The sequence below is a fragment of the Lycorma delicatula genome, chromosome 6 (genome assembly GCF_047948215.1).
Source record: "Lycorma delicatula isolate Av1 chromosome 6, ASM4794821v1, whole genome shotgun sequence".
Taxonomy (NCBI): domain Eukaryota; kingdom Metazoa; phylum Arthropoda; class Insecta; order Hemiptera; family Fulgoridae; genus Lycorma; species Lycorma delicatula.
The window spans coordinates 143781760-143807412 of NC_134460.1; the positions used below are offsets into that span (position 1 = coordinate 143781760).

Consider the following 25653-nt stretch of genomic DNA (forward strand, 5'->3'; position numbering starts at 1 on the left):
GCTTAGAGATAACTGAACAGAGAAGGTTAAGCCAGCACGGACCTTTCGGATTGCTGCCGAAAAGAAAAGTATTAATTTGGATATTTTGGAGGCGTTGATTGGGGTTGGCAAGAGATTGGGGATGTTGGTGGATGGGTCTAGAGAACACATGGCTCGATGGATTTCAATTTAACGCAGCTTCTGTCGGACCACGGGGGCTTTAGAGCCTATTTGTTTAGATTTGGGCCCGATTATACGGATGGTTGCCCAGTTTGTGGAACTAAAGAGACATCTTATCATGTCTTTTTCCGGTGTCCCCGTTTTGAACTTGAGCGTGGCCAAGTCTTGGATACGTTGGGCAGGGGGGATATGTTCTTACCTGAAGACTTCGAGCAGATTATGTTAGCGAAAGACGAGAACTGGAACGCAGTGCGAGATTTGCCAAAGTAATTGTAGACAAACTGCGTGTCGCTGAAGAAAGCCGAAGGGGAACTACGAGCCGAAAAGATGCTGTGCGGCGGAGAGGGCTGCGGTCGTGTGTCTAGGGGGCCTTCGACCTTGTGGGGGTCGACTGGATGCAATGAAGCCGTGGTCACTCCGAAGGCACGGGTCGTAGGTATGTTCCTCTCTTCTGAAGCTTAGAGACTATGGACGTCCTGATAAGTTCTGTGTAAGTATGTGGTCAGTACCCGAAAGAGTGCATGATGCTGGCTGTGTGTGTGCGTGTACGTATACTACAATTTGTTTGACTGTTGTGTGCGTATGTTGTTTGCCTCTGAGGGCCGACTGTGTATGTGGGTGTAATTGTGCTTAGCTATGTCTTAGTGTTGTTCCTTGACTGCGGTGTCCGATTGTGTGAGCAGGCGTTCCCCCCTTCCTGAAGTAGTGCTGCATAAGCGGTCCCGAAGGGGTGGAGGTTTAGTCTGTAGTGCGCAGGAATACATACGGACCTAATAATATCTTGCGGAACTTGTTAGCGAGTCCGATTTTTCCTAGACACCCGTAAATGGGGTTCCTCCATCTTTAAAAAAAAAAGAAAAAAGAAGACATCCTGTTGCCTGTGAGATTCATTGTTTTATTTCCTAAATGACTAGTCGTAATACAATAGAGAGCTTCTGCTGGATCCCCAGCCATATAGGAATTGAAGTTAATGGGCACGCAGATAGTGCAGCAAAGGAGGCTTGTTCCGCCTCCTTTCAGTGATCGTATCACTTTTAATAATCTTTTTTTCCAGAAGAGGGTGGTTCATGATGAGTGGCAAAGTGAATGGGAATGCTACCAAAGAAGGTTATTACCTGCCGTTTGCGAATAGGCTCACTCATGGATATCTGATGGCTCAAATATGCACCAGTTTGTGCTCGCTGAGATTGCCGACTGACTGCACCACATCTTGTATCTTATTGCGGATTGTATCTATTATGCGGCATTACATCGCGAGTTTAAGCTGGGGGCTAACATTTGAACTATTCAAGAGGATGATGAAATGTTTTTATATCTATGTATTACAGAACTTGGGTATTAAGCGACTTGAATTAATAGTTAGTTTTAATAGAGAAGTATATTGGTGTAACTGCTTAAGAATAAGCGATAGTTACAATAACAAAATTTATCCTGTCGATAACATGATCATTAGCAAAGATATGGCTTTTACATTTCGAAACTCTTTGTGTTTCTGTAATATCGATAAATTTGATGTACTATCGATATCGTTAGTCGAACATGTGTTGAGTGAGCTTATGTGACTATTGAGACTTCGTTAATGACGGCACGTGTTTAAAACGTTGTTTTATTTCTTCACTTACCGACCGTTGTAAGTTAGTTTCTAATATTGCTTCATTATTTATCTATTAGTAGAAGTAAGAAATGATTAAGAGCTGTGATTATTAACGTTATTTTTTATTTGTTACGTAGTGTAACCTCAAATTTAGCAATGTCAGCTGGGAATTCTAGTGAAAATAGTGATTGTGTTGTCGTTATTAAAGCTAAACCTGTAAGAAAAGTTTTTAAACCGGTTATAAAATCTATAAATAAAATTCCTGATAGTATCCAAAATAATACAGAATTAAAAAAAGCTATCGATGTTCTACCAAAAAATTATAATTTTGAAATTGAAAAAACTATATGGCGAATTCAGCAGTTATCTTCGAAAATTGTTGCTTTACAAATGCCTGAAGGTTTATTAATGTTTGCTACAACAATATGTGATACAATAGAAAGATTTACCAATGCCACAACAATTATTATGGGTGATGTTACATATGGAGCATGTTGTGTGGATGATTTTACTGCTCGTGCATTAGGAGCTGATCTTTTGGTACATTATGGTCACAGCTGCTTAATACCTGTTGATCAGACGGTTGGTATTAAAGTACTTTATATATTTGTTGATATTAAAATTGATATTCATCATTTTATTGAAACTATTAAGTTTAACTTCCCAACAAAACCTAGACTGGGTTTTGTTAGTACAATACAGTTTGTTACTACACTTCATGCAGCTGCAAACGAGTTACGATTAGAGGGTTACCATATAACGATACCACAAGCAAAACCATTGTCTCCTGGTGAAATATTGGGATGTACTGCCCCTGTGATAAATGATATTGATAGTTTAGTTTATTTAGGTGATGGAAGATTTCATTTAGAAGCAGCTATGATAGCAAATCCTCAGTTAAAAGCTTTTCGGTAAGTGGCAATTTTTTTTTCTGTTGAATAGATCTAAAGTTTGGTGAAATATACTAGTGTTCAACTTAAAAGATGTCCCATCACTTAGTTGAGTTTATAAATAATAGTTTATTGGTAATCATTTGTATAATTATTTACAGAAGATGTTGAAAACTATTTCCATCCACTTCAATGCACTTGTTAACATGTTTCACAGTGTTCCTGGCTACTCTTGTTGTTCTACTCCTCATGGAAAATTAATCCCATAGAAAGAAGTCCAGACTAATCAGATCAGGAGATATTGGTGGCCACAATCCTTTAGAAATGTTCCACTGAAAAAATCCTGTAGCATCTTCAAAATAGAAAGAGCTGTATGGCAAGTGGTGCTGTCCTATTGCAACCAGCAATCATGCTGATTCTCTTGCAATAAGACTATGAAATGTTGGATAACTTCATGGAAGATGCCAGCATCCACAGTTTTTTTCCAAAAATTAGGGTCCTATTATTTGTTAGCTTGAAACTGCACACCATTCATCTATTTTTTGTGGGTTATGGGGAGATCCAAAGAAAATGTGCAGCTTTTTAGTATCCCAGGTCCAATAGTTCTGACTATTAACATAACCACCAAGATGAAGCCACAATTTGTCTGTGAAAAACACCTGATCTAAAATGCCATTGTTACCTCCAATGAAGGTCTTGGAACCATTAACAGTAGTGAATACTTTTAACATAATCAGCATTAGCCACGGAAAACTGGCATTAAATACGGATAACATTTCAGCATTCTCCTTACTGCACAGAGGACTGAACCTAGTGAAATGTTTTTTTCTAGGCTTAGTCTCCGCAAAGATTTATGAGGAGATCTTGAAACTGCCACTTTAGTTTTGTATGACCTGCATTGTTAAAACGATTTGTGTCAGCACGTTTCTGTTCCAACATTGAACCCGTTTCACAAAACTTTTTAACTAACTTCTGAATAACACTTTTCACTGGTGCTTCCTTTTCAAATTTCTCCCTCAACTTTTGTTGACACAAACAGTCCTCCCCACTATAGTTCCAGTTGTACCAACATCTTCCACATTATTTTACTCACCTCACACCAATATATGCATTTACTGTAAAATACTGAGAGATGGGGCCTCTTTTAGTTGAATATCCTGTAGTTGGCATGCTTGTTGGTTGCTGACTTACCAAGTTAATGTTTTTATACAATTTTATTTTGTAATGAAATATTCATCTTTCCTTCTGGTCATGGATTTAACTAAGATTAATCTGAAGATTTATTCTGTTGTACATTTAGTTGGTTTGTGTGCTTTTAAGGGCCAATAACTGGGTCATTCCATGTCAAGTGGACCAAGGGTCCCCAGTTGACAATCTCCAAACTTCATCAAATTTTGCATGGACATTTGCAGTGGTTGTAAGAGCCATTTACCAAATTGTAGCTCTATATCTGACATTGCTGATTTTCTGTGATCTCTTGAAAAAAGGGTAATTACTGGTAGTTTGTGCATACATCCAACAAATTCTAACTTTGACATATAATTTGGAAGCCAATAATAAAGCTATAGGTTTGAGTTTTAATACTTTCAGTTAACATTTTATGCTGAATTCAAATATTTTTCACAAGTTTCTTTTACCACCTGGTTTTGAGATATAGCAACTGAAATTCAGCCAAAAATTTGTGACATTTTGTAAGTCAAAGTTTGAGCATATATGAGGTATGAGGGCGAACCAGAAAGTAACTTACATTTGTGCCTAGTGTGGAAATGGGTGAACTACCTTCTTGGCGTCAAAATGTTTCTACATTCAGCACTCGGTACGCATCAAGCTATCGTAGCGTGTGGACTGTGATTTTTCTACTTTGATTGTTGTGAATTATTGAAATGTGTGCTCCAATGAGAAAAATCCTGCAAGTTGTGAGGTGCGTTCAATGATTAGGATTTTACTGGTAAAAAATGTCAAACAAATTAATATTCATCGGCATCTTTGTGAGGTGTACAGAGATTGAATAATGAGTGAAGGTGGCGTGAGGCAGTGGTGCATTCAGTTTAAGAAATAGCCACACCAATGTTCATAATGAGGACCGCAGTGGTCAACCTAGCCTTGTGACTGATAAACTGACGATAAAATTCATGAAAATTGCCACATTACAATTACGGAACTTTCACTTCATTTCTCCCAAATTTCACAAAGTTTACTGCATGAAATTGTATTGGGGAAAGCTTGTTTATTTCAAGTTTTGTGCAAGGTGGGTGCCAAAAATCTAAGGCTGCAGATTTCTACCGAGAAGGAATTGAAAAGCTTGAGTATATTTATGATAACTACCTCAGTTTAAACGGTGACTGTGTAGAAAAATAGTTTAAGATTGTTCCTTTCAAATGCATATAATAAAATTTCTTTATTTTATTTGGTTGGTTTTTTATTTCAAAACTTAATTTACTTTCTGGACAGCCCTTTTATAATTCCTTATCTTGTACTTTAATCGAAATGAAACTTTGTAACCTCAAAAAGACCATAATTGTGTGTAACAACCTGAAGTTTTAAAGCAACTGGAGGCTTATGTTAGGAGATATTCATCATCAAATTTTGTCAAAAGTTTTGTATCCTGATTTTGACCTACCTTTTAAAGCTTATATCTCAGGTATATCTTCCTAGATTGTGTTAGTTTTATAATAGTTAGAAAGAGGAACTTTTAAATTACAAAATCCATGCAGTTTGTTTTTTGATTTGTAGTTTATAAATGGCAGAAAAAACAGTTAAAAGACATTGCATCTTTCACACAGGGAACAAGTTTTCTGTAATGTTTATGGATTAAATGAATACTCTCTAGTAGAAAGTAATTTTTTATTTAGTAATATCTGTTTTGCTGCCTATTAATACAAAGTTATTAAGTATATTAGTTGTATCATGTCTCCTATTGAATGCAGAGAAGGCAGTTTCAAATAATTATTTCTGTTATGGCAAGCACAATTTTTTTAAATATTTATTACACGTGCACAAAAATACTAAAATCATAAACAAAATGAAATATAATCATAGTAGTAATAACAGAGTTTAATAAAGTATTACAATATTATAGAACACAGTAGCTTCAAAATAAAATAAAAATATCTAAAGTAGTCAGAAATGTTTTAGCACAATACTTTTAATTCCACTTCAGCTTAAATTGTTTCTCAATCATAGACTGACTGTATGTATTCTGGAGATATATATATATATATATTATCATTCTGATGATGTCATTGATTGTGCTTCAAGAAATGTGCTGTTCTGGAATCCAGCAAATGTCCTTCCTAGGGGGCCAATGATAAGAACAAACTGCACCATGAGGGTGCATAAAACTAATGAGGGCATCATGTTTTTCAAAAGATGTATCGCATGTATTTTCAATCCATCAAATATTGTCATACATGCAAGCCACATATTGGCCTGGTTGCAAGCTGGTAAATGATATGCCTTGAGTGGGTTTATTAGTTTGGTAAGCATCAGCTTCAAATACTGAAGTATCATTTGAGACACTGCTGACTTTGATTTTTAGCTTTCAAAACTGACCTAAACTGGTGGTTCTTTCTTGTTACAGCAATTGTGTGACCACTTCTAAACCGGATTTCCTGTTCAGATTGAATTCGCTCAACTTCTTCTCCTGGAATAAAAAAGAATCTGATTCCTGGTATAATTTTTTTACAAAATTCAAATAAGTCTCTTTGTGTCAATATCTGGTTTTCTATTTGTTACTGAAGACAAACTAGGAATTCAAACTTCATCAGCAAAACAACTTTATAATAGGAACACATGTCAGCATCTTCTTCAATGAAGCTAATTACAGATTGTCGCTGTAAAAGTTCTTTGTTCATTGCTGAAAGTTCTTTCACCTGCAACAAAAAAGCTTTTCTATAATCAAACATTAAAGACTTGTGGTATTCAGAGCCATCAGGCTTACCAAAATGGCAGGGACCAAGAACTTCACTCATTTTAATACAATTCAAAACATAGTTGGCGATAACAATAAATGTCACAACTGATTATAGAAGTTATTCACTAACAACTTTGCTAATTCACAGAACATTGATGCTTATATAGCCTATCTTCAAAATAAAGAACATTCTAGAAGATATGGAATCTTTCCAGAAATTTCTATAATTTTTTTTGAGAATGGAGTTTTCCAGAACTTTCTGTAATGTTCTGAAGAATGGAGTTTTCCAGAACATTATAGAAAATTTTAGAAAATGGATTTTTTCAGCCTAGACATTTTCTGGAACACTGCAATTTTTTTTCTCAAGAAATTGCAAATTTTAGAACATTCTGTAAAAAATCTAATTATATTCCGAAGCATTTAATGTTTTTCCACCTTCAGCTGTTTTATTTAACTAGAAATTTCCACAGATTAAAAATCTGTTACATGCATAAGATTAATTGTGTTTGAAAAGCTTTCTTACCTACTATAATATACGGGTCAAAAAACAAATGCATGGATTATGTTGTTTAAAAGCTCCCCTTTCCACCTATTATAAAGTTTAAAAAATCTGAGAAGGTATACTTGAGATATTAGCCTTTGAAGAAGAGCCAAAAAAAATGATAAAGAATTTTTTACTAGATTTGGTGATAGATGTCTTCTGACAAGATTCCAATTGCTCTGAAACTGCAGGATCCTACATATAATTATTCCCTTTTTTAAATTACAAAGTCTCATTCCAATTAAAGAATTAGATAAGGAAATATATAAGATCAAAATTTTGTGACAAATTTTTGGCTGAATTTCAGCTGCTTATATCTCAAAACGAGGTTCCAAAAGAAACTTGTGACTAACATATTCAGAATTCAGATATAGCATAAAAAATTAACAACAGTACCAAAATGTGATTCTATATATTTATTATTGCTATCAAAATTGTTAGTCAAAGATAACAATTTTTACATGTGTCCACAAAATAAGAGGTCTGTAAATAAGTAATGAGACCAATTTTTTTTTGCAACCAAAGTGGCAATATTGTAAACTTACTAGTAAACACCTGGTTATATGAACAGCTGATTTATATTAGGTATTAATATAATTAGTCTATTGTTGCCACATGAGATGTAAACAAAGTTTTTGTGAAACGAGTTTTTTTTGTGCATTACAAACATGAGTGATACTAATTATGAGCAACGTTGTGCAATCAAGTTTTGTGTTAAACTCTGTGAGAATGCTATTGAAACTTTTTCAAAATTGAAAAGGGCATATGGGGATGACACTCTGTCATGAGCACAAGCTTTTAGGAGTTTTAAAGCATTTTCAGATGACCGGGAATCAATTGTGGATGATCCATGCTCTGGAAGATTGTTGTCAAAAAGTGACGATATTGTTCAGTGAATCAGAAACTTGATACGGTACAACTGACAATTCGCTGTCAAAATGATTACAGAACAATTGTATTTGAACATACCGTAGTCAAATACGGTGTGTTGAAATTTTGACAAACAAATTGGACATAAAAAAAAGTTTCTGCAAAATTTAAAAAAAAACTTGGTCTCTGTTGAACAGAAAAACAACAGGGTGGAAGTGTGCCGCGATCTTCTAGAGTGAATTGAAACTGATCTTGATTTTCTAAAAAATGTTATTACAGGTATCGAATCTTGGATATTTGAGTACCTTATTCACCTGACTTGAGTCCCTGCGACTTTTTCCTGTTTCATACTTTAAAAAAACGTCCCAAAGGACACTATTTTGGAACAGTAGAAAACATAAAAAAATGTAACTGACCATCTGAAGGATATTCTGGTTTCTGAGTCCATGTATAATTGGATTGTATAAAAATGTTTTTCTAAACCAGTCTCATTACTTTATTTACAGACCTCGTATGTAAGTACCCCTTTTTCAAGAGCCCACAAAAATCAGCCATAGCAGATAAAGAGATGCAATTTGGTAAAATGGCATTTCAGATCATGGGAAGCCTCTATCAAAAATTTGATGATATTTGGAGATGGTCAACTGAGGATGACTTTAAAAACTGGACCACTTGACATGGAATGACCCAACTGGTTGCTTCTGCATAACTCTTGATCCGGTTGTGTATTTCTTTGGGGAATACTGAAATTCCCCTAGTGCTGTCATAGACGAATTCATTTCTTATGAGGCATCTGGAGAATAACTTACTGATTTTTATTAAGAAATTAGAACTTAGTTCTCAATTATGTACTAAGAAAAAATGAACTAACTTAATGTGTTGATTTGCTTCAAAAGCATAGATGTAAGAAAATCTAAATGTCTACTCAAACAGTTTGTTGCGAAGCTTGATTGATCCTACATTTGTAGAGATGTGATCAAGTTAACGTGTTGAGTTTCTGTTTCACTTTATAAATCTAAATTACTATGTGAGAGTTGGTTTAGGTTATGTGCTAATTGTTTTTTTTCTTGCTATCCTATTTAAAATAATGGTTAGTGAAAAGCTAGGCAGCTTAGATGGAAAGAAAACTTATGTGGAAATCAGTATAAGAAAAAAACTGTGAAATTTTAAGAAATAAATATTTAATAACTTGTAATAATAAATATTCAAAATGCCTTCATTTGCAGCTGTGCAGGCATCAACATGTTTCTTCCAGTTAGCAGCCACTTTCTATTTAATGGTTGCAGTGCTGATATGGGATATTCTGACTTAAATGTTCTGAATCGATCAATTTGCAAGGATTATCTTTGAACGTTTTTTCTTTTAAATAACTCCAAAGAAAAAAACTGTGGTAGGTGGTAAATCTAAGTACCTAGGTGGCTGTAGACCACAGGAAATGACTTTCCTCAAAGAACTTGCACTGCAGTATCACTGTGTTATTTGCTGTGTAGGCTGTTGCACCATCTTGTTGCAACTAGCAGTTGTGTTCATCTTCTAGTACCACCATGAAGTCATTTATAAGCTACTGGTAGCATTCAGTTGTTATTGTTTCCATGAAAACAATTGGATCCAGTATTCTGTTCTGAGAAAATACACACAGATTCCATTTTTTCTTGATGTAATGTAGTCTTGTGGGAACCATGACATTCTGTGTACTCCAATATCAGTCATTGTGGTTGTTTACACAGCCACTTAAATGAAACCATGCCTTATTACTAAAGAAAATGTTATCCAAGATCTGAATATTGCCGTGAATTAAAAACTTAAACCATTTGTGATAATTTAATTGAGTCTTTCTCTGGTTGGGTTCTCACACTTCTTGTATGATATAAATTTGGTACAGATGAATTTTTTATTTCTTTGTGGCTTTGCAGATACTCCCATATGATGTTTCAATCTTCTGAGAGAGCCTTCATTAAATTTTTAGGTGATCATTCAAAAGGATGCATGGATACATTCTGAAGATTTGTCAGTCAGAACTGTTGCCCGGATAGTTTTTGTTCATCTACAGTACCAGTACTCTAAAATGTGAATTATGGGCGAAAGTGTTGCCTTATCATTAATTATACTTACTAACTATTAGTAAGAAATTAACTATTGCTGCAACTGCTGTACGATTTGTTCTAATATCATTGACAAAATAAGAAGTAGATCTGAGTTTGATAGTTCTGTTCATCAGGATCATTGACGCTTAAACGACATACATATCTGCATACAGGAAGAGGAGTATGAAAGAAATTTCAATTGAAGAGAGTTTTCTAGAGAATACTAATTAGATTGTATTAAGGTCTATTGCTAGAAGTTTTGCAAAATTCACCAGTCATACTAAAATGTGCATTTCTGGGTTATTTTATTTTTTTGCTTTTTTATTTTAGACCATTAGTTAATGTATAAATAAATATCTGTTTTCTTGTGCATATTTTAGTACTTAGAGCAAGACAAGAAATAATTTTTTCTTTATATTTTCTATTAATAATCACAAAGGATGATATTTCATAACACTTTTCACTGTAATAATGTTTTAGATTTTTTAAATTCTATTAATTTGTTTAAGGATGTTTTTAATTATATTACAGTTATGATCCTTATGAGAAGAAATTCACTGAAGAATCTTACGATCATGAAAAAATGAAAATGATTCGTTACGATTCTGTACAGAAAGCAGCTAAAGCTGGAAAATTTGGAATCATATTGGGAACACTTGGACGACAAGGAAATCCTAGGATTTTAAATTATATTCAGGTAAGCTAATATTGATCAAATCAGGTTAATTAAAAAATCCTCCATAGCGGACTTATTTTGAGTTTAAGGTAAAAAGGTTATAAAAAAATTCATCTATTTCTCAGATAGATTTCACTCTTATGTTAAGTTTCCGTTATATTTAGCGGATTCTATTTGTTTTATATCTTGATAAGGTTTTCATGAGTAACTTAATTTGTTATGGTTTAAGGGAGATAACTTATCTGTTCCCTTTCTTAAATTAAATAAAATTAACCATACATTTATTTAATACATTTATATAATGATACATTTATTTAATGATTCTGTTTATGGATGTCCATTACTTTACTCTGACTAAATTGTTTTTTAAGATTTCTGCATTTAAAGAATTTCAACTAGCCTGTGACATGAGCGATATCATCTGTTAATATACTTTTTACTGTACTGTTTTTAACATTTATGAGTGGATTTTTCTGGTTATAAACCTTTAAAAAAATCTTATCACGGCATTGTGTCCTTCACCACATGTTTCAGAGCTGACATTTTGAAATAAACAAAAGAGGTTATAATAATGGAAATTCTTTTTGAACAGCTGTATTTTCTATCAGGGTGCCAACTTCAATCTCAGACAGTTTGTTTATTTTACTGAAGTTTTTTCACTGTTTCCATTTGTCTCTTTAATTATTGAATAACCCTTGTAGTATGCATAATGTATCATTTTCTTATAACTCTTGGCAATTTTTTAGTTTTTCTGCTATACCAAGAAAATAATCATTAAAGGCACTTGCCATTTCTACATCTGATTCACAAACTCTACTACTTTTTAATACTGTCCTATTGTTATTACAAACTTTTTATTTTTCATCTACGAAGAATCAATTTTCTATTGCCTGCTACTGAATTTTTTCTTGCAGTAAAAAATAAACTTTGAAAATATATTCCTTTATAATACTTTATGTAAGAGTTTATCAAATTTTTATACTATGATAATTTGATTTAAGGGTTTTCTTTTTATCAATAATTCACTGCGCCTTTTCATTTCATTTATTAAAAAAGTCATTTATCCAGGATTTTAGCTTCACATTCACTCTTACCTCGCATATCCAATTAAACATATCAGTCTGCTTATTCAGTTGGTTACTAAAGTACGTAAAGTTTCACAATATTTATAAAGTTTATCCCAATTAAAATCATATAAAAATTCTTTTAGTTTAAGTTAATTAATTTAACAGAATTAATATATTATTATTTTTACTATTATTACTACTATTAAAATTAACAAAGAAATTAATGTAAAAAATACACAGTGAGAATGGTTGGTTAGTTATACAAAGAATCTTAACCTCAATTCTCCTCCATGTTCAGTAGAATTTCACGTTTGTATTATTATTAAATCTAATGCAAGTCATTGATATAAGCCTGATGACCTCATTTTTGTATTAATTGTGTATTTATTACTTCGCATTGTGAATTTACATTTGTCTATAAAATTCTTATCATCTAATAAATCAATATTTATGTCACCAGTTAAAATTACTGTCACTGTTTTTTGTATATCAAAACATTATTGAAGTATTAAAAAAAACATTCTAATATATTAATTCTTTTATAAAATTATTTTCAGAAAATTCATAATGTGAACTGATAACTGCTATCAAAAGATATCTTTTATGCAGATATTTAAGATATAATTATTAATTAGCAATCCACTAGTAGATAACATATCAAGTAAAGATGCTGTAAAAGTTAAATCATATTGTACAACAACTGAGATCCCATCTGACGTTAAAGAATGACTCCAACTAACATAAATATTATAATTATTAATATTAAAGTTGCTTAGTTCATAATATAAGACAAATATTTCAGATATATCAATAATTCTTAACAAACATTTCCTGCACAATGATTGTAATTCACTAATAAAATAAATCAAAACTTTTTTATTGCATTTTTAATGTTTTGATACACTAAAAATTTACCTAGACTCTTGCTGTTTCAATACTAATTTAAAAAAAAAATTTCATCTTGTCACTATAAAAATGATTAACACTCTTAAGACTTTTTTAAAAATTAAGCCTCAACAAATCATTTTTTGAAAAAAAAAGATTTTCTTTTCTTACCTACAAATATTTGTAACTTTTCTCAATTTTCATTGGCTACAAATATTTGCCCTACGTTCAAGACATTTAAAAATTTAGTTTGGTCTATCCATTCCCAAATTCATGTCTGGTAGAGAAATCCCTAAATCCCTCTTCACTCTTTTTTTCTTCAACAGTTCTTTTATGATTCTCCTTTTGTGAATTGTACTAATATAATAGGTGCAGTTTTATAGTATTATATTTTTTATTGAGATGGATGGGATACTTATCCCAAGGCAGTTCCAATGGACACTATTACATCCTCTGGATCTTAAGTAGGAGATCAGGAAACACCATGAATTTAGAAGCAGTTGGTCTTAGAATATTGTTCAGCCTCAATTAATCTGTCTTCCATTTTTGCATTTTTGTTCTTCAGAACTTTTATTTTAGTTCTAATCCTTTATCTTCATTTTTTTCACCATAAATTCCATTGTTTCACAGCAGTGGTTAATCAAAGTGGTGAAACTTATTCCTATCTTTTTATTTTTAAATGTTATGTCATTAAGAATTTTAACAAATCCTGAAGAATTACTTCGTTGTCATCATTGTAACATTTTTTTATAGTGCTATAATGTTTATTCTTTTGTCTGACAAATTGTATAACTTCAGCTTCTATTATTGTTTTTTAAATTTTATCATTTGTCTTGATCTTCTGAAGATGTGTATAATGAAATCTGGCACTGCTATTAGAATAAATTGTAAAGAACTAGTTTTTCATAATTTTATCATGAAAAATTAGTTTTTTATTAATTATTTACTAAACCAGCAAAAAATGTTTGTTAAAATTAACTTATAATCCTATTCTACTAAAGGGCATTTTTATGTGGGTCTGTGTGTGTCTCCTATCCCCCTTAGCTGAGAACATTCTTACATGATCAAACATACTGCCTGTCAAAAAACATGATTTTTTTTAAAAAAATGTTTATAAACAATAAGTAGGAAGAAGCAACACCAACAAATAAGAGCAAAAAGAAAGAACATGCTTACATGATTGAACATATACCCGTAAAAAAAAAACATAAGATTTTTTTCTTAAATGTATTTTTTTTTTGTCTTCAATCATTTGACTGGTTTGATGCGGCTCTCCAAGATTCCCTATCTAGTCCTAGTCGTTTCATTTCAGTATACCCCCTACATCCTACATCCCTAACAATTTGTTTTACATATTCCAAACGTGGCCTGCTTACACAATTTTTTCCTTCTACCTGTCCTTCCAATATTAAGGCGACTATTCCAGGATGCCTTAGTATGTGGCCTATAAGTCTGTCTCTTTTATAACTATATTTTTCCAAATGCTTCTTTCTTCATCTATTTGCCGCAATACCTCTTCATTTGTCACTTTATCCACCCATCTGATTTTTAACATTCTCCTATAGCACCGCATTTCAAAAGCTTCTAATCTTTTCTTCTCAGATACTCCATTGTCCAAGTTTCACTTCCATATAAAGCGGCACTCCCAAACATACACTTTCAAAAATCTTTTCCTGACATTTAAATTAATTTTTGATGTAAACAAATTATATTTCTTACTGAAGGCTTGTTTAGCTTGTGCTATTCGGCATTTTATATCGCTCCTGCTTCGTCCATCTCTTCGTATACACACTCTACCTCATCATCATCATGGGCGCTTGTAGGCATATAGACATTAACAATCGTTGTCGGTTTAGGTTTTGATTTTATCCTTATTACAATGATTCTATTGCTATGCGTTTTGAAATATTCTACTCTCTTCCCTATCTTCTTGTTCATTATGAAACCTACTCCTGCCTGCCCATTATTTGAAGCTGAGTTTATTATTCTAAAATCACCTGACCAAAAGTCGCCTTCCTCTTCCCACCGAACCTCACTAATTCCTACTACATCCACATTTATCCTATCCATTTCTCTTTTTAAATTTTCCAGCCTACCAACCTTTTTTAAACTTCTAACATTCCACGCTCTGACTCGTAGAATGTTATTTTTTAATTTTCTGGTGACCCCCCTCCTTAGTAGTCCCCACCCGGAGATCCGAACGGGAGACTAGTTTACCTCCGGAATATTTTACCAAGTCGTCCTGATTCACGCCCCTAACAACTACTGAAAGAGCTGCTGCCCTCTTTCAGGAATCATTCCTTAGTCTGGCTCTCAACAGATACCTCTCCGATATGGTTGCACCTTCGGTCCAGCTACTCTGTATCACTGAGTACTCAAGCCCCCTCACCAACGGCAAGGTCTCATGATTCATAGAGGAAGCTTAAATGTTTATAAACAATAAATAAGACTGTAATAATAATTATAAAATAAATTTTACTACCGTAATTAATTAATTCATTCAATATTGTAGCAGATCTTAGAACAACTATTTTTGATAAAAATAAATTGATACTGATAATACTATCGATTAACCATTTAGAATCGTATATACAATTTTTTTTTTGCTGTAGTTAAAATTAAACATACATATGGGCAAAACATGTGGGTCAAATGAAGTGGTAAACAATAATAAAAATTAGAAGAATTTTGAATTCTACATTTCGTCCTTAGCAATTAAATAAATTTCCAAATAGGGACTTACTTAGAGGCTAAGTATGATTAGCTTGCACTTTTATATGAGTTAATCAGACTTCAGTATTGAAAAGACTTCAGTTTCCTGTGTAATTAGCCTTTTGTATGCCGATTAATAAGTCTCAAGGGCTTTTTTTTAATTGGTTGGTATTGATTTGAGAAGAGAAGTTTTTGGGTATGGACAGTTAGTTGTATGTTGCGTTATCAAGAGTAAAAGCGTGGAGTGGAGTGAAAGTGAAATTGTCTCGAGAGCATAGAGATAAACGAGTGAAAAATATTGTTTTTAAAGAAATCTTGGATGGTCTAGATTGATAAGTGGAACAATGATTTTTGTTTATTAAAGAGAAGAGTTTAAAAGTGCAAGCGGATATTTTTTTTTGAAATTATTTTGGTTTTAGAAATCATGATAATGGTAAACCACCCTAAAAGTTAATTCCTAATGAGGAAATGTGCTTAACTGAATGATAACGAACCCTTTTATCACTTTTCCTTGATCAATTTTCATCATTCAAAAAAAAAAAAAACATTTTTACACAAGAGGTAATCAATTTTGGACACCTAATAAATTATGCCATTCCAAAATGCTGCCCACCAGGGTAACCTGGTGGACCCGGAGGGCCTAGCTGGAGAGGACATGCCTCTGCAGCTAGTCTACTACTATGAATTATGTAGTAACAACAAAATAATAAGATAAGCTAGATCTACTCTGAGCACCATCATTGATATGAACTTGTTGTAAAAACCATCAAACTAAGATATGAACTTTGAAAATAAGTGATAACTATGATATAAGCTTTGGAAGTTACAATAAATAACTAAGTTTATGTTAGTCTCTACAATTTTGACAGAAAAAAAGAAACTTCTTGTGTCTATTTTAACTTATTTCTGCTCTGTCAGTGTTTATTTGAACTGGATTCATGACTCTTCTTGCTGGACCATCATCGTGATGTCTCGTTGGACTGGTTTGCAGAACTCTTCCAAACCCACACAACTCACAGCCTTTCCTCGCAGAACTGCCCTTGTGGGACTGACGTCGTAAGCCTCACAGACTGGTTCTAATAGAACTCTTTTTTGCTGGTCTTACTATTTATACTGCTAGCCTCTTTACCTATGTCTGGTAAGACTTAGGTCTGGTCAAAGTGTGAGAACAGTTGATCGATGCTTTTGTTCCCATGAATTCCAAACCTGGTCTCTTCTTACTGTACAACAGGTGTTCATTGTGTATCAGCAGGCAGTATAACAAAAGACAATTTTATAACGGACCTATTCTTTACAAAAAGAATTCTCCTTTTTGTCCCTTTCTGGATTTTCTAACAATAAAAATTATTATTACTTGTTTTTAATTCAATTAATGAAAGAAGTAAAAACAGGCTCAGAACTAACTGTCAGACTGCGTAATTTTTGTGGTCCAATTTAACAATTTCAGACATACCTCAGTTGTTTTTCAGTTGATTTGAACAAATGAGCTGTCTTGTTGACAATAGACTTAATATTTTATGTAATAAAACATAATTCAATAACTAATGTTATTGGAGACTTTTAATAATGATCGAAAAATGTAAATGGCCACCATTTCGGAATTTTAAGAGGTAAAATTTTCAAACTTATTTATTTTCTAGATGTTGGGTTCATGTATGCATAATTGTCATACATATATAAGTATGTACATGTTTTGGCGTGTTTGAACCTTAATAACTTTTTACTGGATAAATCTATTTTGATGAAATTTTTTATAGATTCAAGTATAATGGGGCAATTTGTTGGTAAAACTTTGGGATTGATACCTCTCCAGGAGGTAGAGTAAATAGTTTTTTGGAGTCAATTTTCTCAAACTTTTGTAAACATAACCCCATTTTATATTAAGCTCAGTACATGCATACATGTTTATCTTTCAATTAAAAAAAATCCCTTCCTTTCCCCAAAAATTGAAAGCTAATTTTTTATTGCATATTTTTAATCAAAATTTTTTAATCATAGGCATAGTATTAGTGCAAGTGACAAAAAAATACTTTGGGTGCAATATTGATGGTGTAGATCCAATCAAAGTTAAAAATATTGATTTTTAGTATTTTTTAAAACTTATTGATTTATTTAAACTTTTAGAAATCTCATCATAATCCACCCTGCCACCATAAAAAAAAAGAAATCTTAGGAAACTTTTAATTGGTTGTACATCTTTCAGTGGAGTTTTTTTTTTTTTAGTTTCTACCATTAAACATAGTAAACGTAGAAAAATCAAAAAAAAAAATGTTGGAAGGTGATTTTGGAGGTGGGGATCAGAAAACATATCATTTTATTGAATTTTTTTAACCATTTTTGGTTTATTTAAAAATAATAATAATAATAATTTTACAATAAAACTTCATCATTACCCCCTCAAAAAAAAAAGAACGACATAAATCTTAGGTACCTTTTTTCATATGTAATTATTCTTCTACTGTATAATAATAAATAATCAATGCCAGGAAAGTATCACAACTTTGTTGTCAGCTTTTTATTTAGTGTGATCTCTTGAATGAGTCCCTTAATTTTGGCTAACACACCTCCCTAGACATCCTGATTAAAATTGCATATAGGTTATGGTTATGCATACAGGTTAACAACACTTTATCACTTAACATTTTGGTAAAATTCTTTCAATTTTGAGTTACTGAGTGTGATTGTGTATTTTGTAAACTTTTAAATTCCTTAAATTAGAAAGCTGAAATTTTGTTGACAACTTTAAAAATATACAAGACATTTTTAATATATAGGATTGCATATGCTGTTAACTTATCTGTGTTTATATTTACGAGTGCACAATCTTTTGTAAAAAGAATGGTCACATATTCACTAAAAAAAAAAAAAAAAAAAAAACAATATACCATTATCAAACTAAACAACAGAACTATTTTTTTTTAAATGCAACCCATTACTGCTCGTGAGTTAAGGCTTTGTTACCACTTTTAATCAATTACCTTACAAATTTTCTTAGAAATTTATTTAAAATACAATTAAACAATTTTCTGTTACAGAAACAATATTGTTGTCAATGAATTTTTAAAAAATAGTGCTAATTTAAAGAAAACTTTAATTTTCACAATCTTGTTCAGCATGTATAAAAATAAATATTCCCAAATAATTTTCATTAAAGCCTTCAGAATTTTTTTTGTTAGTATATTTATGTATTTAACTTAGCATTATTTCTTGTATTTATATTTTTAATCATGTGTTTACAATTAATATGGAATTTAATCACATTTATTTTTTATTTAATAATTAATTGTGTATTTTATGTTACTGCTCCAATCCAGCAAGGCAAATGCTGGATCAGTTCTTTTTTACACGACTGCCCAAAAAGGAGTGTAATATTTTTAGGATGTATGTATGTTTGTTCCACCACAGGAGCTCAACAGCTGAACCGATTTAGATGTATGACCCCGCGTTGGAATCCTTACATTATGGCGAGTGTCATAGACTACATAAATATGTATGTTTAATTGTAACTAAAAGGCGTAATTTATTGTTTATAAACATTTAAGAAAAAATAAGTCATATGATTTTTTGACGAGCAGTATTTCAATCCTGCAAGCATGTTCTTCATTGCTAAATATTAACTAATAATCCTCTTCGTTTATAATAAAATTATTAAATAATAATAAGTAAATAAAAATACAAATATAAAATATAATTAAAAATAATCTACACTTAGTAATTAAATAAAATAGTCTGTAAATTAATTGACAATGGAGTGCTTCTAGCAGGAGAGAGTCATGGAGGGAGCTGCATGCAGCCACCTGGTGCACCACCATTGGTCCACTCTGTGCCACAATTTTATTGCTAAATATTAACTAATAAACTCTTTCTTTTATTAATAAAATTAATAATTTACACGACTGCCCAAAAAGGAGTGTAATGAAGGGTTTATGTATGTATGTTTGTTCCGCTATAGCAGCTCAATGGCCGAACCGATTTAGATGAATGACCCAGCATTGGAATCCTTTTGCTTGTGGGAGTGTCATAGGCTATATAGATATGTATATATATGTATGTATATTTATAAAAATATATGTAGTAGTGAAGATTTGCCGGTTGAAGCTTAAACTTTAATGAAATGAATTAATGAACTATGAGCCTCTGTCATTGTGTTAGCTGGGTTTGAATTGAATGATTTAAATCAATCAGATGAATAAAATTACAAAAATAATATAAATTTACGTTATATAAAATAAAATAGTATTAAATAAGTTTAAAAAATTCCTGTTTAATAATAATGGGCTTCCATGGGGACTGCGTGTGAGGCTAGAGTGGTGAGGTGATACAAGTTTCTCATACAAGGCTGGACCAGTTATCACCATTAACTGGTAACAAACGGGGTACCCCTGGAGTGCTGTTTTAGGAGATGCAGTGGAATGCTCTTATAATGTCTCAGGAAACATTGTCTGATTTTCAAAATTCCAACAGGGTATTTGCAAGTTAATACAAAATTACGATGGAACCAAACCAGAACAAAAGAGCAGTGTTTTTTTTTCTGCAGGTGGTTTTTAACTTTTAATATTTATCTTTTGTTTATCTATGGAATAGTGTATTATTACGTACTGATCAAAATAAAAGGTTTATTTATTTGTTTTAAAGATTATCTACTTCAAAAATATATTACAAATTGGTACTTTTTCCTTCTGTTAACACTTTTAAAATGCTTAATTAATTCTGTTTAATGTAAGCATTAATAAATCTCACAATAAACAGTTTTGGATCAAGCTATGATCAACATTTTTTTTGATTTGCACTGATTATTTTAGATGGTTCTAGTCAGGCTTTGACTTTTATTATATCATGTTATAGTTCTTAAATACATTTGAATTTCCAATACTTTGTAAGGTTGTACTGACCAGAGAAAGTTTCATGATTGTAGATATTGGATTTGAATAACTTAGCAGTATTATGTGATGAAATGTTCTATTGATAAATCAGTATGTTCTATTAAAAATATTTATTTATGTCTATTAATTTTATTTATTTTTTTTTTTTTTTAGGAACGTTTAAGTAATTTAAAAAAGCAGTGTATAGTAGTTCTATTATCAGAAGTTTTCCCTAGTAAACTGAGTTTATTCGCTAATATTGAAGCATGGATTCAAATTGCTTGCCCAAGGTTATCTATTGATTGGGGTTCTGCATTTACACAGCCATTGTTAACACCGTATGAAAGCGCATTAGCTCTTGGACAAATTGAACATCATGCTGATGTTTATCCGATGGACTTCTATGCTAATTCAAGTCTTGGTCCATGGACTCCTAATCATAAACCTACAACTTGTTGTGGAAAAGGGTGTAAAAAAAATATAGAGAAATGATTTATGTGTAGCTTAATTAATGTAGTATATTTATTTATATAATTATTTATAAACAACTGCATAATATATTTTTTTTTTAAATTGATGACTTATTTATTTTTTTAATTAATTAAAGAGATTAGTACATTATTGGTTAAGTTACAGCAGGAAAAACTGATGTGCTGGATTGTATAAATTCTAGTTAACATTATTTGAATTGTGTTACCATATTTTTAATTTTATTGTATGTGATTTTTCATTATTGATATTTAGTTACATTACATTTTTATGAAAGTTATCTTTTGTTATGAAATTATTTACATTCAGAATGAATAAAATTAGTATCAATATTTCAAGTAAATAAAAATTTTATGGATACAGCACATTCTATTTTTAAATGCAATAGAAAAATTTTTTAAACTATTTTTATTACAGTTTCACATTTTGTCAGGTTTCTAAAAATTATTCAATAGAATTCATATTTTCTATAAAGTATGCAATTTAAATTTTTATAATATAGTGAACTCACTCCAAAAAGGCCACTATATAAAATGGTTATATAGGGACGACTAGTATTTATAAAAAAAAAAATAATTAAATTATTAGTATTGACATTAAACAATTGTTTTCTATAAGATGACTCCCTAACCTGACCATATTGAGAGGATCATTAAAGTGTTCAGTGAGGTAACCTACTTAAATTAAATAAAATAAAAGAGTATTTATTTTTTAGTTCAATGCTGTTTCTTCAACAGATTCTCTTTAAACAGTCTTCTTCTCAGTATCTTCAAACATGTTTCTACATGTTGTTAGTCATTACAGCCCCTTTGCTTACATTCTCAATGGCCTTAATTGCAAATTTTATTCATGTTACTCTTTAAATAATATAACATTAATGTGATATTTTTGACTATCATTCGCAACAGAAGGAAGAATAACTTCGGTATATTGCAAACCATGATTTTTGCGAACTTTCAGAATAAAATGTGCTTTCTCCAATGTTTGATCACTAAAATCTTTCCAAGCACCACTTTTTTTACTACAAAATACGCACACTGACATTTTTGAATTTTTGCTTTCGTAAACACGTGTTCGCTTGGAAACTTCCAAATGCCAACTGCCAGACGGTCGGGCGTCGGTACAGGTAAGCGGCCGCGTCAGCTGCCTATTTCAAACACAATAGAGACCCAGGTAAGTCCGCCAGGTATACGAAGGGTCCAATTCACGCAGGCGCGTAGAAAATCTATATGCTAGACCAAGCGCACAGCTAGCGCCACATTTGAAAGTTATATTCAATATAATAATCAATGCTTATGAAATTTTTATAATTATTCAAATTAATTAAAAGATGCAAGAGCAACGGTAATTTTAGATCGAGTTTAACGACTCAAAATTTTTCAACAGTTATTTCAATGAAAATTTACGTAGGCTCATAATGCTATCGGTCAAATTATTATAAACAATTATTCAATGAATGTGAAAAACTAATATGCCAGTCTGCCAAAAATCCAATACAATAAAAGCAATCTGTCAGCTAGATAAAGGTGAAGCGCCGCTACTCATGTATGCTGAAACGCTGCTGCTGCATCACACCTTTATCGGCTTGGCAGACGGGTTTTGTTGTACAAAAATCTTGGCAGACTGTTATCATACGCTTTCAAATATATTCAAATACAAAATATCAAAATTACAAGTGGTGCGGAATAAGTTTATATTTTGCTTAATTTTTTCGTATTCAAAGGGGTGGCAGACTGCTTATGTTGTACACAATGATTGGCAGACTGTCAAAATATCTTCGTATATGATCTAGACAAAATGTATACAAAGTTTCATCAAGGGCGAAATAAGTCAAATTTTACAAAATTTTGCGAGTTTTGCAAAATTCCTGTCGCTTGTTGTTGTACAGGCGCGCCGGCAGACTGGCACTAATAATGTATGTGTATAAAAAGCATTCAATAGGCAAAAGATGAAGCGGTGCGAAATGAGTCACTTTTGACTGTCACGGCCTCCCAGACTATAACCTTTTTCATGAATTTTTCTAAGCTAAAAGCAATCTGTAATAATAATCTAATGAGTCGTTATTTTTTGCTCATCAGACATAACATAAACATTGTGTTGTAAAGTCTGTAATATTTTATCATTGCCTAATCTTAAAATTTTAATATGTCCTGTTTGTGTAGACGATTTATGAAATTTTTCTAGAACTTTTCAAAATCAAACAAGTTTTTCTTCTTATTTTCAATTTAACCACATTATATCCTTTAAACAAAAATTCTTTTTTACAAATTTCTTTTTGGTTTCTATTCACCATTCAGATTAACATCATCAATAATGACATGTTTGTTTTCTTTTAAATAAAAACTGATTTTCTCAAATAAAAGTTTAAAAGACATCGTCAGGAATCTTTTAATTAAAAAACAGTACTTTTTCTAAATTTTTGTTATGACTATTTTCGGTCCATTACCAAAAAGTACTTCAAATTTTGAATTTTACTTTCTTTTCAAATAATGGGTAAAATTCTCAGTTTCCATTAAAATTTTATTTCATAACATCAAAAATTCACACAGTCAAATGTATAAAATTATGGACTTAACATTTCTACTTTTTTTTTACCCTATTATACTGTATTATCAGATCAGTAATGTATATTGGTTCATTTCATATTAATTAACATAAGTAATGTACTTACAATCAATTAATATTTCATTTTTGCATGTTTTAGATATTGCAAAATAATTATTTATAATAGTTATCACTGTTTGTATGATCATTTTCTTGAATTGAAGAAGACTGAAATAGTTTTAAACATGATAGGTTTTTTGAGATAGTTCACTCTAATATGGTTTATTAATAAATTAATAATATTATCAACAGCATATTATAAATTTTCAATAAAAGTATATGAACTTTAGAGTAACTTTATTGTAAAATCTTTTGATTTTTTAGTTTAAATTGAAGCATAGTTTGTGATTATATAATAATTCATTAATTGTAATATTTATATTATAATAAAAAAAAAATCCATCTGATGAAGTCTTTTTTAGGCTGAAATATTTTTAGGCCGAAGCTTGAAAATATTGAATTTGTGAATTCAGTATCAGATTTGAAATTTATACAAATATAATAAATCTCAACCATCTTGTTAATAATGCGATCTTAAATAAATTATGACCATTAAATAAACTATGAGCTTGGCAGTTTATTTAACCCATTAACTGCAATGTATTATATGTTATTGTTAACTGGAACCATTAAGTTTTTTTCTGATTTTTGTGAAATGAACTATTAAAAAAAAATTTACCAACAATAATTAACCTTGTTAAAGTTGGTAAAAAAAATTTTTTTAAATCTGAGACCGAAACTTAAAAATTCAAAATATTTTCTCATCACTAAATGTATGTTATTCTAGCTGATTAAAAAAATGTACAAATAACAACAAAAGATGTAGTTATGTATATATGTTAATCATCATCATCATGTGGTATTATTTTATGTGTTGGCAGATCCCTGGCACCACTGTTGGTATCCATCTGTTTGTCCTATGCCTTTTTCTTCATCTCATCGTAACTTTCACTACTTTTTATGTCATTTATTAACTTCAGCCTCTTCTTTTCAGAGTAACTGCAGCTTCCCCCATAGGTGATTTTATCCTTGATGACATTTCCTTTGCTGGTTTATTTTTTATCTTTTAACTTGAGTAATTGCCTTTGTCAGCATTTCACTCACTTTTACTCTCCCTGTGCCTTCTATATTCCATTTCTTCACCTTCATTTCACCTTGAATTCTTTTTAATCTTATTTTCATTTCCCATCATTAACAGAATGTGATCACTTCTTACAGTTGCTCTTGGAAGTCCATTTGCCTTCTTAACAAAATTCCTGTATCCATTCCATTTTCGACTAAAAATTGATCTGTCTGAAAGTGAGATCCATCTGTTGATCTTGTCCAAGTATATCTTTTTTCATTTATGATTTTTAAAAACTGGAAAGAACAAATCCTTCTGTTGGCAAAATTCAACCAGCCTGTCTCCTCTTTCACTTTTTGTTTCCAATCAGTGCCCACTGTCTTTTCATCTTCGCCTTCTTCCACCTCTGCGTTCCAGTCTTCCGTAGTATTTTACACATGTAGGTGTCGTAATAAAACTATTTGATTTAACGCAAGATGGAAGTGATTCCTGAAACTGGCATAGCCATTTCCAAGTTAACAAGCATCCCATACCAAGTTTACTAATAGAACTGAAGTGTAAAGTAAATTTTATTACTGAGTTTTCTTTACATAGTCTACATACTTTTCTGCGTTAGCATGGTAACCCTACTGAAATATAGCTGTTCTTCAGCTACACTCCACTGTTTAGTGACATTACTCTTACAGAATACAGCTCTGACTAGTGCATCTTGTATCTTAGGTGATTTACAAGCATCTCAACAATTGTGTAGACTGGCACAGATAATTTAAAAATTATGTATTACATAATTTTCCACTTTACAGGGAATTTATTTTTTTAACAAATAATAAAATGCTTTTAAAATACTGATTGCAGTGAACAATTTTATAATGTGAACTTAAAAGATAAATTGAAATAAATGTAAAAAACAAAAAAAGTTTCATTATCTTTTTTATTATATGGGCATCAGTTTAATTGTTACATATTTTGTGACAGCATAATTCATGATGCTATATGTAATCTGTAATATAATTTGCCTTTATCTCTGTGCATTAAATAAAATAATCATGTTGTGATTTGTTACTTACTTCCTTCCTTGATTCTGTTTATATAATATGAGAAGAATGAACTGACAGCAAAGGGTGACTGCCTCTGCATTCCTCAGATTTGTTTAGTTGCAATTTTTCTGTTTGGGGCTATTGGAAAGATAGAGTTAATGAATCAAATCCCTGCACTTTTGATGAACTGAGGTGATTGTTGTCAAT

At 31.4% G+C, this 25653-nt stretch overlaps 1 protein-coding gene across 2 annotated transcripts; it reads left to right on the forward strand.

Annotated features, from left to right (window-relative positions):
• Positions 1-1699: 1699 nt before the first annotated feature.
• On the forward strand, positions 1700-21346 carry Dph1 (diphthamide biosynthesis 1). Of its 2 annotated transcripts, XM_075368722.1 has the most exons (4): positions 1700-2664; positions 6224-6313; positions 10583-10748; positions 20428-21346. In XM_075368722.1, exons 1-4 carry the CDS (start codon positions 1910-1912, stop codon positions 20743-20745), a joined length of 1329 nt encoding a protein of 442 aa, XP_075224837.1. In that variant the 5' UTR covers positions 1700-1909; the 3' UTR covers positions 20746-21346. The 2 variants fall into 2 exon arrangements, with proteins under 2 accessions (XP_075224837.1, XP_075224838.1); XM_075368723.1 differs by lacking the exon at positions 6224-6313.
• The last annotated feature ends 4307 nt before the right edge of the window (positions 21347-25653 follow it).